A 16206-nucleotide genomic window follows, 5' to 3' on the forward strand; every position below is an offset into this window, starting at 1 on the left:
ATCCCTTCTCTGCATCAATTGAGATGATCATGTGGTTTTTCTGCTTTGATTTGTTGATATGGTGTATTACATTAATTGATTTTCTTATGTTGAACCATCCTTGCATACCTGGGATGAATCCTACTTGGTCATGACGTATAATTCTTTTAATGTGTTGCTGGATTCGATTTGCTAGAATTTTGTTGAGGATTTTTGCATCTATATTCATTAGAGAGATTGGTCTGTAGTTTTCTTTTTTTGTAATATCTTTGCCTGGTTTTGGTATGAGGGTGATGTTGGCTTCATAGAATGAATTAGGTAGCTTTCCCTCCACTTCAGTTTTTTTGAAGAGTTTGAGCAGAATTGGTACTAATTCTTTCTGGAATGTTTGGTAGAATTCACATGTGAAGCCATCTGGTCCTGGACTTTTCTTTTTGGGAAGCTTTTTAATGACTGATTCAGTTTCTTTGCTTGTGATTGGTTTGTTGAGGTCATCTATTTCTTCTTGAGTCAAAGTTGGTTGTTCATGCCTTTCTAGGAAGTTGTCCATTTAATCTACATTGTTGTGTTTATTAGCATAAAGTTGTTCATAGTATCCTGTTATTACCTCCTTTATTTCTGCGAGGTCAGTGGTTATGTCTCCTCTTCCATTTCTGATCTTATTTATTTGCGTCCTCTCTCTTCTTCTTTTTGTCAATCTTGCTAAGGGCCCATCAATCTTATTGATTTTCTCATAGAACCAACTTCTGGTTTTATTGATTTTCTCAGTTGTTTTCATGTTCTCAATTTCATTTATTTCTGCTCTAATTTTTGTTATTTCTTTCCTTTTGCTTGCTTTGGAGTTAGTTTGCTGTTCTTTCTCCAGTTCTTCCAAGTGGACAGTTACTTCCCGAATTTTTGCCCTTTCTTCTTTTTTGATATAGGCATTTAGGGCAATAAATTTCCCTCTAAGCACTGCCTTTGCTGCATCCCATAAGTTTTGATATGTTGTGTTTTCATTTTCATTTGCCTCGAGATATTTACTGATTTCTCTTGTAATTTCTTCCTTGACCCACTGGTTGTTTAAGAGTGTGTTGTTGAGCCTCCACATATTTGTGAATTTTCTGGCCCTCTGCCTATTATTAATTTCCAACTTCATTCCTTTATGATCTGAGAAAGTGTTGTGTATGATTTCAATCTTTTTAAATTTGTTGAGACTTGCTTTGTGACCTAGCATATGTTCTATCTTTGAGAATGATCCATGAGCACTTGAGAAAAAGGTGTATCCTGCTGTTGTGGGGTGTAATGTCCTGTAAATGTCTGTTAAGTCTAGCTCATTTATTATAAAATTCAAATTCTCTGTTTCTTTATTGATCCTGTCTAGATGTTCTGTCCATTGATGATAATGGGGAATTGAAGTCTCCAACTATTATGGTAGATGTGTCTATTTCCCTTTTCAGTGTTTGCAGTGTTTGCCTCACGTATTTGGGGCATTCTGGTTCGGTGCATAAATATTTATGGTTGTTATGTCTTCATGTTGAATTGTTCCTTTTATTAGTACATAGTATCCTTCTTTGTCTCTTTTTTTTTTATTATTTTTTTTTTATTTTTTTATTAACGGAAAGAAAAAAAAAAGAAATTAACACAACATTTAGAAATCATACCATTCTACATAAGCACTCAGTAATTCTTAACATCATCACATAGATGCATGATCATTGTTTCCTAGTACATTTGTATCGGTTTAGAGGAACTAGCAACACAACAGAAAAAGATATAAAATGTTAATATAAAGAAAAGAAATAAAAGTAGTAATAATAGTAAAAAACAACAACAACAAACAAACCAACAAGCATACAAAAACAAAAAAAACCCTATAGCTCAGATGCAGCTTCATTCAGTATTTTAACATGATTACTTTACAATTAGGTATTATTGTACTGTCCATTTTTGAGTTTTTGTATCTAGTCCTGTTGCACAGTCTGTATCCCTTCAGCTTCAGTTACCCATTGTCTTACCCTGTTTCTAACTCCTGCTGAACTCTGTTACCAATGACATATTTCAAGTTTATTCTCGAATGTCCGTTCACATCAGTGGGACCATATAGTATTTGTCCTTTAGTTTTTGGCTGGATTCACTCAGCATAATATTCTCTAGGTCCATCCATGTTATTACATGGTTCATAAGTTTATCTTGTCTTAAAGCTGCATAATATTCCATCGTATGTATATACCACAGTTTGTTTAGCCACTCTTCTGTTGATGGAGATTTTGGCTGTTTCCATCTCTTTGCAATTGTAAATAACGCTGCTATAAACATTGGTGTGCAAATGTCCGTTTGTGTCTTTGCCCTTAAGTCCTTTGAGTAGATACCTAGCAATGGTATTGCTGGGTCGTATGGCAATTCTATATTCAGCTTTTTGAGGAACCGCCAAACTGCCTTCCACGGTGGTTGCACCCTTTGACATTCCCACCAACAGTGGATAAGTGTGCCTCTTTCTCCGCATCCTCTCCAGCACTTGTCATTTTCTGTTTTGTTGATAATGGCCATTCTGGTGGGTGTGAGATGATATCTCATTGTGGTTTTGATTTGCATTTCTCTAATGGCCAGGGACATTGAGCATCTCTCCATGTGCCTCTTGGCCATCCGTATTTCTTCTTCTGGTAGGTGTCTGTTCAAGTCTTTTTCCCATTTTGTAATTGGGTTGGCTGTCTTTTTGTTGTTGAGTTGAACAATCTCTTTATAAATTCTGGATACTAGACCTTTATCTGATATGTCGTTTCCAAATATTGTCTCCCATTCTGTAGGCTGTCTTTCTACTTTCTTGATGAAGTTCTTTGATGCACAAAAGTGTTTAATTTTGAGGAGCTCCCATTTATTTATTTCCTTCTTCAGTGTTCTTGCTTTAGGTTTAAGGTCCATAAAACCGCCTCCAGTTGTAAGATCCATAAGATATCTCCCAACATTTTCCTCTAACTGTTTTATGGTCTTAGACCTAATGTTTAGATCTTTGATCCATTTTGAGTTAACTTTTGTATAGGGTGTGAGAGATGGGTCTTCTTTCATTCTTTTGAATATGGATATCCAGTTCTCTAGGCACCATTTATTGAAGAGACTGTTCTGTCCCAGGTGAGTTGGCTTGACTGCCTTATCAAAGATCAAATGTCCATAGATGAGAGGGTCTATATCTGAGCACTCTATTCGATTCCATTGGTCGATATATCTATCTTTATGCCAGTACCATGCTGTTTTGAGCACTGTGGCTTCATAATATGCCTTAAAGTCAGGCAGCGCGAGACCTCCAGCTTCGTTTTTTTTCCTCAAGATGTTTTTAGCAATTCGGGGCACCCTGCCCTTCCAGATAAATTTGCTTATTGGTTTTTCTATTTCTGAAAAATAAGTTGTTGGGATTTTGATTGGTATTGCATTGAATCTGTACATCAATTTAGGTAGGATTGACATCTTGACTATATTTAGTCTTCCAATCCATGAACACAGTATGCCCTTCCATCTATTTAGGTCTTCTGTGATTTCTTTTAACAGTTTTTTGTAGTTTTCCTTGTATAGGTTTTTTGTCTCTTTGGTTAAATTTATTCCTAGGTATTTTATTGTTTTAGTTGCGATTGTAAATGGGATTCGTTTCTTGATTTCCGCCTCAGCTTGTTCATTACTAGTGTATAGAAAAGCTACAGATTTTTGAATGTTGATCTTGTAGCCTGCTACTTTGCTGTACTCATTTATTAGCTCTAGTAATTTTGTTGTGGATTTTTCTGGGTTTTCTACATATAGTATCATATCGTCTGCAAATAATGATAGTTTTACTTCTTCCTTTCCTATTTTGATGCCTTGTATTTCTTTTTCTTGCCTAATTGCTCTGGCTAGAACTTCCAACACAATGTTGAATAATAGTGGTGATAGTGGACATCCTTGTCTTGTTCCTGATCTTAGGGGGAAAGTTTTCAATTTTTCCCCATTGAGGATGATATTAGCTGTGGGTTTTTCATATATTCCCTCTATCATTTTAAGGAAGTTCCCTTGTATTCCTATCTTTTGAAGTGTTTTCAGCAGGAAAGGATGTTGAATCTTGTCAAATGCCTTCTCTGCATCAATTGAGATGATCATGTGATTTTTCTGCTTTGATTTGTTGATATGGTGTATTACATTAATTGATTTTCTTATGTTGAACCATCCTTGCATACCTGGGATGAATCCTACTTGGTCATGATGTATAATTCTTTTAATGTGTTGTTGGATACGATTTGCTAGAATTTTATTGAGAATTTTTGCATCTGTATTCATTAGAGAGATTGGTCTGTAGTTTTTTTTTTTTTTTGTAATATCTTTGCCTGGTTTTGGTATGAGGGTGATGTTGGCTTCATAGAATGAATTAGGTAGTTTTCCCTCCACTTCGATTATGTTGAACAGTTTGAGGAGAGTAGGTACTAATTCTTTCTGGAATGTCTGATAGAATTCACATGTGAAGCCGTCTGGTCCTGGACTTTTCTTTTTAGGAAGCTTTTGAATAAGTAATTCAATCTCTTTACTTGTGATTGGTTTGTTGAGGTCGTCTATTTCTTCTTGAGTCAAAGTTGGTTGTTCATGTCTTTCCAGGAACCTGTCCATTTCATCTAAATTGTTGTATTTATTAGTGTAAAGTTGTTCATAGTATCCTGTTATTACCTCCTTTATTTCTGTGAGGTCAGTAGTTATGTCTCCTCTTCCATTTCTGATCTTATTTATTTGCATCCTCTCTCTTCTTTTTGTCAATCTTGCTAAGGGCCCATCAATCTTATTGATTTTCTCATAGAACCAACTTCTGGTCTTATTGATTTTCTCTATTGTTTTCATATTTTCAATTTCATTTATTTCTGCTCTAATCTTTGTTATTTCTTTCCTTTTGCTTGCTTTGGGATTAGTTTGCTGTTCTTTCTCCAGTTCTTCCAAGTGGACAGTTAATTCCTGCATTTTTGCCTTTTCTTCTTTTCTGATAAAGGCATTAGGGCAATAAATTTCCCTCTTAGCACTGCCTTTGCTGCGTCCCATAAGTTTTGGTATGTTATGTCTTCATTTTCATTTGCCTCTAGGTATTTACTAATTTCTCTTGCAATTTCTTCTTTGACCCACTTGTTGTTTAAGAGTGTGTTGTTGAGCCTCCATGTATTTATGAATTTTCTGGCACTCCGCCTATTATTGATTTCCAACTTCATTCCTTTATGATCCGAGAAAGTGTTGTGTAAGATTTCAATCTTTTTAAATTTGTTAAGACTTGCTTTGTGACCCAGCATATGTTCTATCTTTGAGAATGATCCATGAGCACTTGAAAAAAAGGTGTATCCTGCTGTTGTGGGATGTAATGTCCTATAAATGTCTGTTAAGTCAAGCTCATTTATAGTAATATTCAGGTTCTCTATTTCTTTATTTATCCCCTGTGTAGACGTTCTGTCCATTGATGAGAGTGGTGAATTGAAGTCTCCAACTATTATGGTATGTGTGTCTATTTCCCTTGTCAGTGTTTGCAGTGTATTCCTCACGTATTTTGGGGCATTCTGGTTTGGTGCGTAAATATTTATGATTGTTATGTCTTCTTGCTTAATTGTTCCTTTTAATAGTATATAGTGTCCTTCTTTGTCTCTTTTAACTGTTTTACATTTGAAGTCTAACTTGTTGGATATTAGTATAGCCACTCCTGCTCTTTTCTGGTTGTTATTTGCATGAAATATCTTTTCCCAACCTTTCACTTTCAACCTATATTTATCTTTGGGTCTAAGATGTGTTTCCTGTAGACAGCATATAGAAGGATCCTGTTTTTTAATCCATTCTGCCAGTCTATGTCTTTTAATTGGGGAATTCAGTCCATTGACATTTAGAGTTATTACTGTTTGGATAATATTTTCCTTTACCATTTTGCCTTTTGTATTATATATATCATATCTGACTTTCCTTCTTTCTACACTTTTCTCCATGTCTCTCTCTTCTGTCTTTTCGGTTCTGACTGTAGTGCTTCCTTTAGTATTTCTTGCAGAGCTGGTCTCTTGGTCACAAATTCTCTTAGTGACTTTTTGTCTGAGAATGTTTTAATTTCTCCCTCATTTTTGAAGGACAATTTTGCTGGATATAGGAGTCTTGGCTGGCAGTTTTTCTCTTTTAGTAATTTAAATATATCATCCCACTGTCTTCTAGCTTCCATGGTTTCTGCTGAGAAATCTACACATAGTCTTATTTGGTTTCCCTTGTATGTGACGGATTGTTTTTCTCTCGCTGCTTTCAAGATCCTCTCTTTCTCTTTGACCTCTGACATTCTAACTAGTAAATGTCTTGGGGAACGCCTATTTGTGTCTAATCTCTTTGGGGTGCGCTGCACTTCTTGGATCTGTAATTTTAGGTCTTTCATAAGAGTTGGGAAATTTTCAGTGATAATTTCTTCCATTAGTTTTTCTCCTCCTTTTCCCTTCTCTTCTCCTTCTGGGATACCCACTACACGTATATTTGTACGGTTCACATTGTCCTTGAGTTCCCTGATACCTTGTTCAAATTTTTCCATTCTTTTCCGGATAGTTTCTGTTTCTTTTTGGAATTCAGATGTTTCATCCTCCAAATCACTAATTCTATCTTCTGTTTCTTTAAATCTGTCGTTGTAGGTATCCATTGTTTTTTCCATCTTTTCTACTTTATCTTTCACTTCCATAAGTTCTGTGATTTGTTTTTTCAGTTTTTCTATTTCTTCTTTATGTTCAGCCCATGTCTTCTTCATGTCCTCCCTCAATTTATCGATTTCGTTTTTGAAGAGGTTTTCCATTTCTGTTCGTATATTCAGCATTAGTTGTTTCAGCTCCTGTATCTCATTTGAACTATTGGTTTCTTCATTTGAGTGGGCCATATGTTCAATTTTCTGAGCGTGATCCGTTATCTTCTGCTGGCGTCTGGGCATTTAGTCAGATTTCCCTGGGTGTTCGACCCCACAGGTTGAAAGATTTTTCTGTGCAATCTCTGGGTTCTGTTTTTCTTATCCTGCCCAGTAGGTGGCGCTCGTGGCACACGTTTGTCTACGGGTTCCACCAGTTAAAGTTGCTGTGGGTCCTTTAACTCTGGAAAATTCTCGCCGTAGGGGAGGTTCGGCAGCCGAAGCGTCTTGGAAGAATGCCAGCTGGCCTGGGGTTCCGAATGCGGGGAGGGTCGCCGGCCACCGCAGCACGGGAGAGCGTCCGGCCGAATTAGCTAGTTGGCCCGGGGCACCAAGCGTGGCGGGAGGGCGCCAGCTGTCGCAGCCCAGGAGAGTGCACTATTCCCAGCCGATGGGGGAGTCACGTGTTTGGAAGGGATCCCCCGGTCACTGTTCTCCGCAGTCTGGGGATTTCCGACCCAACTATCTCTGTTGTTCCGGGGGGCCTCGTGTGGTGGGGGCACCAGCCGCCGCGGCCTAAGGGGACCGCCTGTCCAATTCTACCAGCTGGCCTGGGAAGGTAGAAGGGAGGGACTCCGGTCGCTTGCCGTCCCACCCAGGAAAGCCCATGCCCCTTGGTGATCTCACCGGAGCTGGTTCTCCCAGATAGTCAGCCGTTCCAGGATGGGGTACGCCGTCCCTTTGATCTCCCTCGTGGCTCCGGGAGCTGCTCTGTATTATCTCCACTCCCCCAGTAGCTGTTCTGGAGGAGGAAAGGTGAGGGCGGCAAGGCTGTAGAGGCTGGTGGTGGAGGAGCCGGTGAAGGTGGGGGAAGAGGGCACCGTGGTGGTTGGAGAGCGGCCGGAGCAGGAGGGGGAGGAGGGGGGAGAAGGAGCGCGGGCGGGTCGGCTGCTGCGGGGCGTTGGCGCTGCGCGGCGGGCCGGCGGAGAAAGAGGGGGGAGAAGACTTCTTTGTCTCTTTTAACTGTTTTACATTTCAAGTCTAATTTGTTGGATATTAGTATAGCTACTCCTGTTCTTTTCTGGTTGTTATTTGCATGGAATATCTTTTCCCAACTTTTCACTTTCAACCTATGTTTATCTTTGGGTCTAAGATGTGTTTCCTGTAGACAGCATATAGAAGGATCCTGTTTTTTAATCCATTCTGCCAGTCTATGTCTTTTGATCGGGGAGTTCAATCCATTAACATTTAGTGTTATTACTGTATGGGTAGTACTTTCTTCTACTATTTTGCCTTTTGTATTTTATATGTCATATCTAATTTTCCTTCTTTCTACACTCTTCTCCACACCTCTTTCTTCTGTCTTTTCGTATCTGTCTCTAGTGCTCTCTTTAGTATTTCTTGCAGAGCTGGTCTCTTGGTCACAAATTCTCTCAGTGATTTTTTGTCTGAAAATGTTTTAATTTCTCCCTCATTTTTGAAGGACAGTTTTTCTGGGTATAGAATTCTTGGTTGGCAGTTTTTCTCTTTTAGTAATTTAAATATATCATCCCACTGTATTCTTGCCTCAGATTACATCTTTATATATTGTATGACCATTTACATAGATATTAAATGTTATTTTACACATTTGCCCATTAAATTAATTGGCATGCAGATATGGCCTCTCTCTCTAAGCCAGCTCTGCAAATTAACTACCTTCCTGCCTATGTGGGACATGAGTCCCAGGGGTGTAAGTTTCCCTTGCAATGTGGGACATGAATCCCATGGACAAGCCTGGCTCTGGCATTGTGGGATTGAGAATACCTTCTTGACCAAAAAGGGGAAAAGGAGTGGAACAAAATAAAGTTTTAGGGCAGTGTGATGGTGGCTCAGTTGTAGAGTTCTCGCCTGCCATGCTGAAGACCTGGGTTTGATTCCAGGTGCCTGCCCATGCAAAAAAACTAAGAAAATAAAGTTTTAGTGGCTAAGGGATTTCAAATAGAGTGGAGGAGTCATTCTGGAGGTTACTCTTATGTAAATTGCCATTGTATGCCAAACCCCACCAACACTATTCCTAAAAACCCTAGAGAATACCCTGATGTACTGGTTTGAAAGGATGTATGTACCCTAGAAAAGCCATGTTTTAATCTTAATCCCATTTTGTAAAGGCACCTGTTTCTTTTAATCCCTATTAAGTAGTGTATGTGTGAAACTATAATTAGATCATCTCCCTGGAGATGTAATTCAATCAAGAGTGGTTGTTAGGTGGAGGCATGTCACCACCCATTCGGATGGGTCTTGATTAATTTACTGGAATCCTATAAAAGAGGAAACACTTTGGAGAATGAAAGAGATTCCGAGAGAGCAGAGAAGAATGGTGTAGCCACAAGAAGCAGAGTCCACCAGCCAGCAGCCTTTGGAGATGAAGAAGGAAAACGCCTCCCGGGGAGCTTCATGAAACAGGAAGCCAGGAGAGGAAGCTAGCAGATGATACTGTGTTCACCATGTGTCCTTCCAGAGAGTAGAACGTCATAGCCACAAAAAGCAGAGATGATACCAGCCAGTGGCCTTTGGAAATGAAGACGGAAAATGCCTCCTGGGGCGCTTCATCAAACAGGAAGCCAGGAGAGAAAGCTAGCAGATGACGCCATGCTCACCATGTGCCCTTCCAGCTGAGAGAGAACCCCTGGCTGTGTTTGCCATGTGCCTTCTCACTTGAGAGAGAAACCCTGAACTTCATTAGCCTTCTTGAACCAAGGTATCTTTCCCAGGATGCCTTTGATTGGACATTTCTATAGACTTCTTTTAAGTGGGACATTTTCTCGGCCTTAGAACTGTAAACTAGCAATTTATTAAATTCCCCCTTTATTAAAAGCCAATCCATCTCTGGTGTTTTGCATTCCGGCAGCTATCAAACTAAAACACCTGGGCTATATCTAAGACTCAAAAAAAGTTTGTCAGCCCTCTTCTCTTGTCCTGGGATTCCAAAGATGTATATGTAGGTATGGTATACTTGATGGTGTCCCACAGGTTGCTCCGGCTTTGTTCATTTTGCTCATTTTTTTTTCTTTCTGCTCCTCCTACTGGATAATTTCAATGGCCTTGTCTTCAAATTCACTGATCCTTCCTTTTGTCTGTTCAAATCTGCTATTGAATCTGTCCAGTAAGTTTTTCATTTCAATTATGGTACTGTGAAGCTCCAAAATTTGTTTGGTTTCTTTTTATAATTTCTATTTATTTTGTTCAAATTTCCTGATTTCCTTGGGTGCTTTGTATATGTATTCCTTTAGTTCATCGAACATATTTAAGACAGTTGATTTAAAGTCTTTGACTAAGAATTCCAATATATGAGCCTCCTCAGGGATGATTTCTGGCAATTTCTTTTTTTTTTTTTCTTTACCCCGTGGATGGGCCATACTTTCCCATTTCCTTGTGTGTTTTGTAATTTTTATTGATAACCAGACATTCTGAGTATTATATTTTATCGCTCTGGAAGTTTAGTTTTCTCTCTCCTCTGGGATTGCTACATTTTGTTGTTTTTGTTGAGAGCTAGAGCCATCAATTTGTGACTTTTCAAAACTATATTTGCTCCCAAATGGGGAATGGAAAGAGGAAAAACGGGAAAAAAATGAAGTACCACCTCTTTTAAGACTCCTCTGCTGCTTTTGCCAGAGGGTGATTGGATTGGATCAGTGGCTACCCTCAGAACCAGCCTACGGCAATCTGAAGTAGCTGATCGAAAGCAGTGATCAGCAAACAGACCACACAGACCCAGGTTTTGGAGGACTAAGTCCGTATAGCCCACCTTGGCACTAACAAGCTGCTCAAGGAGCCCAGGCTGCAGTACCCACTACTGCCTGCCATGCTGTTGAGGGATGGGTGATGGTAGGTGGTAGCTGCTGTCCAGAAGGAGAAATTTGCTGATATTTAATATAATTTACTTGCCTCTTCCTCTGGCTCTTCCCTGGGTATTGTACAGTTTTCCACTAGTCTCAAGAGTTTCAAAATAGTTGATTCAGACAATTCCTGCAGAGTTTAAATAGTTGCTTTGGCAGAGGGACTGATTCCTGGAGCTTCCTACTCCACCATCTTGCCACAATCTCTCAGTAATGAATATCTTACAAATTCTGACTTGTACATGGGTTTTGAAGTCAAAGACATATGTAAGAGCAAATATTCAAGCCTCCCACATTCTTATCAAGTGTATTTAGCATTTAGTTCATATCAGTAAACCTAGTTAGAGATGAATGTAGGCAGGAGGCTAGTTCATATGACAGAACATTTTTCTCAAGAAATCAGCCTCACCAGAGAGTAAAACAAACTTCAGTCTTGTTCTTTTCCACATATTCTATTTCAGGTGAGAAGGGCAGCAAAATAAATATAGGTTAAAATTTTAGCCCAAGTTATTGTTTACATTGAAACAGATATTCATAGTAGTTGTTAGTCTGTACGATCTGTATTTCAGTAGGCGCTGAAGTAAGAGTATCCAGGTGTATACTTCTTATCAGCTATTAACTTTGATATGTAGGTACCTGAGCTTAAGCTGTAAGAACATGAGTTAAGAAGGTAAAAAATGTTCTTTAATAGTTTAATATAATAATTACCTGAGCAAAGTTGAGGAGCCTCCGAAATCCCCATGGCACATAATATAGCTGGTTAGATCCCAGATCTGGCCAATTTGGGTCAACCAGTTCTATTAAATCACGATCGTTCTGAAAACTGGGCCCCTGGTGGGAGGGGTAGTTCCTTTCTGTGATATATCGAGTGGTAAAATGACCTAGTCCCAAAAAATCAGATGTGCCTTTAATGTAGCTCTTTTCCTGGAGTGAGAACACTGGTAACCTCGACATATCCAGGCCTTGCTCTGCACTCTTTCTTCCTATTGAGAGAGAGAAATAGAATTTGTTTTATTTTCTCATGATCATTTTGGTTTTAATATGTACCATTATATGCAGTTGACATAAGCTGTTATTCAAATCCTGGACTTTAGGATTCATCTTCATAGAAAATATAACCTTAGCCTTTCAAACTAGAATTGATATTTGAATACTAACCAAAAAATTAAAAAGTTTATATTGCTTAAAGTTATTTTTTCATGGATTTCTCAGTAAGTGGCATGTGAACAAGTAGGTAGCCACCTGGAAAAAAGTAGAATTTTGTTCCTATATTATTCTTATATCAAAAGTCGGTCATTTTGGTTGCCTCTGGGAAGGGAATTGAAAGGCTGAGGAGGGAAAAGTAGGGACACATAGACATGTTCATATTATTGTTGTAATGTAAGCTGGTGCACCTCTATATTGGGCAATTTCATCCTATCTTCCAAAATCATAAAAGTATATGTCCTTTGATAGATGAAGCAAACACTGGCAAACTGAAGGGAGAAATAGACATATCTCAATAATTCTTGGAGACTTAAATATAACCAGTCACATCAATGTATAGAACATCTAGATATAGGATCAATAAGAAAACAAAGAACTCGAATAATTTGACAAATGAACTAAACCTCACAGACATATGCAGAATAGTGCACCCCATGACAGTGAAATTATACATTGTCCTCAAATGCTCATGGGTTATTCTGCAGGATAGAACACAAAACAGGTCTCTATAAATTCAAAAAAAAATTGAAATTATACAAGGCACTTTCTCTGATCATAATGGAACATATCTTGATATCACTAACAGGTAGAGGACTGGATAATTCCTTAACTTATGGATGTTAAAAAATATATTCTTATATAATCAACAGTGGGTCAAAGGAAAAACTGAAAGGGAAGTCAGTAAATATCTTGAGATGAATGAAGATGAGAATGCCTCATACAAAGGCTTATGGAATGTAGCAAGGGCAATCCTGAGAGGGATGTTAATAGTCCTAAATACCTGCATAAAAAGGAAGAAAGTTAAAATCAACAATCTAACTACAAAGCTGAAGGAAATAAAGAACAGCAAACTAATCCCTAAACAAGCAGAGAGAAAGAAATAACAAAGATAAGAGCAGAAATAAATGACATTAAGAAAAACAAAAACGATAGAGCGAATCAACAAAACCAAAAGTTGCTTCTTGGAGATTAAAAAAATTGGCAAACCCTTAAGTAGACTGACAAAATAAGAAAGAAGATGGAAAGAAATCAAATATGAGAGAAGGACATTACTATTGACCCCGCAGAAATGCAAAAGATCATAAGAGAATACTCTGAACACCTGTATGCGACAAAACAGACAGCTTATATGAAATGGACAATTTTCTACTAACAGATGAACAATTTATACTGACACTAGAAAATACAGAAGACATCAACAAATCACAAGTAGAGTTTGAAAAATCATCAAAAACCTCCCAACAAAGAATGTCCAGTATGAGATAGCTTTACAGATGAATTCTACCAATCATTCTAAGAAGAATTAATACCAATCCAACACCACCATAATACCAAAACTAGGTAAAAATACTACAAGTAAAGAAAATCACAGACCAAACTCTAATGAGTTTATACACAAAAATCCTCAACAAAATGCTTTCAAATTGAATCTAACATTTTAAGTAGTTTTTTTGTGTATTGAGGAATTTGTCCCTTTCATGTAGGTTATCTAATTTATTGATGTATAATATTTAATTGTATTCACCTATAACTTTCTTATTTCTGTGTGATCAGTAGTAATGTCTCCCATGTATATCTGATATGTTATTTGCATTCTCTTTTTCTATGTCAATTTAGCTAAAGCCTTGTTGATTTCATTGATTTTTTTTCAAAGAACCAATTTTTGGTTTTATTAACTATTTTTTAATTCACCCTAATTGTTTCATTTATCTCCACCCTAATTGTTATTTCCTTTCTTCTGCTCATTGGATTAGGTTTACTGACCTTTTTCTAGTTCCTGAAGTTGTGAGTTTTAAGTCTGATTTGAAATCTATCTTCTTTTTTATCATATCATTTAGAGCTATAAATTTTCCCTCTTGACGCTGCCTTTTCTGCATCCTATAGGATTTGGAATGTTTTGTTTTCATTTTTATTACCTGAAGGTATTTCTTAATTTCCTTTCTGATTTCTTCTTTAATCTATTGGTTGTTTAACACTGGGTGGATAAGTTTATTCCTAGATATTTGATTCTTTCCATTGCTATCATAAGTGGAATTTTTTCCTTCAGTTCCTCCTCCAGTTGTTTTAAAAACACTTGATGTTTGCATGTTGATCTTGTATCTTGCCACTTTAGTGAACTGATTTAGCTCTAGTAACTTTGTCATAGATTTTTCTGAACTTTCTAAATATAGGATCGTGTGGACTGCAATTAGTGAAAGTTTTACTTTTTTATTCCCAATTTGGGTTCCTTTTATTTCTTTTTTCTTGCCTAATTGCTCCAGATAGAATTTCTAGCACAATTTTGAATAAAAGTATTGACAGCGGTCATCCTTGTCTCTTAGATAGAAAGTTTTCAGTCTTTTGCCATTAAGCTCTGAGCTTGGTGTTGTGTATATCACTAGAAGAAAAGCCAAAAGATGAAACAAGGGAGTGTATTGTCTGTAGACCCTTCTTGTGAAGATGAAGTTGATTCATAATACAAATACAAATATAAGGACGTTTTTCCATGAATTTGAATAAATGTATGCTGCAATTGCAATGCTACCCTATTATTATATAGTAGTATATGGGTGAGAATACACCTAATGCACACTATGAACTATAGTTAATAATATTTTACTGTACTACCATCAATTGTATACTGAGAGCCATTGATTGTATAATTTGGAGGGCCTGTATGGTGTCTGTATCAGACTGTTTTGGAAATAAATGTGGTGGTTTAATTTCCATATATTTGTGCATTTCCATTGTTCCCTCCGTTATTGGTTTATAGCTTCCTTCCATTGTGTTGGAAGAGATACACTGCATGAATTCAGTATTTTTGATTTGTTTAAATTTGTTTTGTCATGTAGAATGATGTCTATTCTGTAAAATGAGCCATGTGCACTACAGCAGTATTTTTATTCAGTTGGTAAAATGTTCTAAGTCTAGTTAGTTTATAATATCCTTCAGATCTTCTGTTTAGCTATTGATCTGCCTAGATATTTTCCTCATTATTGGGAGTGATGCTGTTGAAGTGTCCTATTATTAATTTGTAACCATCTATCTCTTAATATAAGTCAGTATTTGCTTCTTATATTTTGTCTTTTCTGTTTTATTTATATGTAAATTTATAAGTGTTATTTCTTGTTGAATTGATCCCTTTATCAGAATATCGTGTCCTTCTTTGTCCCTTGAGACAGTTTTTGACTGAACGTCTATTTCATCTCATGGTAGGATGGAATTATTTTTCTAGACTTTCACATTCAGCTTACTTGTGTGTTTGAATATGAGGAGTCTCTTGCAAACAGCATATAGAAGAGTCATGCTTCCCTCCCCTCCTCCCCAATTTTAAGATATATTCACACACCACACAAACCATCCAAAGTATACCATCACTAGTTCACAGTATCATCACATATTGGTTTTTTTCCCCTAATTGCTCTAGCTAGAATGTCTAGCACAATGTTGAATAAAAATGTTGATGGAGGGCCTCCTTGTCTTCCTGATCTCAGGAAAGACAAGGAGGAAAGTTTTCCGTTAAGCTGTAAATTTACGTTTACTTATATCACTTGAAGGAAAGCTATAAGGTGAAACAAGGGATAGTATAGTGAGCCCAATTGTAGATAATGAAGGTGGTAAATAATACAAATATAAAAATGTTCTTCCATGAATTAGAACAAAAGTATGTCAGAATTCCAAGGCATTAATAATAAGGGAGTATATGGCGAAAAATACCCCTAATGCAAACCATGGACTATAATTAACAGTAATATATTACTGTTTCCCATCAGTTGTAACAAACATAACACACCAATACTAAGTGTCAATAGTAGAAGATTATAAGGGCTGGGGTTTTTTCCCACTGGAGCTATGAAAATGTTCTAAAGTGGATTGTGGTAATGAAAGCTCTGTTCTGTGATTGTATTTAGAGCCATTGATTATATACTTTGGATGAATTGTATGGTATCTGAATTTAAACTATTTTAGAAAAATGTGGTTATTTTGATTTTGAAATGTTTGTGAATTTTCCAGCTCTCCCTTCATTATTGATTTGTGGCATAATTCCATTGTGGTTCAAAAAGATATACTGCATGAATTCAGCATTTTAAAATTTATTGAAACTTGTGACTTAAAATAGAGTCTATCCTGTAGAATAAGAATTTTAAAAAAAAGTATATGCCTTTTAGCCAAGTCCAATTCTGTTTACCCTGTACATTTCCTCACAAGTGTGAAAAGATGTATGTGCAAGGACCTTCATTGTAAATTGAGTAGCAAAAAATTGGAAACAATTTAAATGTCTATCAGTAGGGACTGATTAAATAAATGAAGGGTTGTCTATCAGTACAACAGTGTGCAGCCATG

At 37.1% G+C, this 16206-nt stretch overlaps 1 protein-coding gene across 1 annotated transcript in view; it reads right to left on the minus strand.

Annotated features, from left to right (window-relative positions):
- The window catches only part of LCTL (lactase like), a 38656-nt gene that overhangs the window by 8536 nt on the left and 13914 nt on the right, over positions 1 to 16206 (minus strand). Inside the window, exon 10 of the mRNA XM_077128285.1 lies at positions 11386 to 11660. Within this exon, the coding sequence (XP_076984400.1) occupies positions 11386 to 11660 (275 nt within the window). The remainder of the gene's footprint in view (positions 1 to 11385; positions 11661 to 16206) is intronic.

This window comes from Tamandua tetradactyla, chromosome 14 (assembly GCF_023851605.1).
Source record: "Tamandua tetradactyla isolate mTamTet1 chromosome 14, mTamTet1.pri, whole genome shotgun sequence".
NCBI classification, from domain to species: domain Eukaryota; kingdom Metazoa; phylum Chordata; class Mammalia; order Pilosa; family Myrmecophagidae; genus Tamandua; species Tamandua tetradactyla.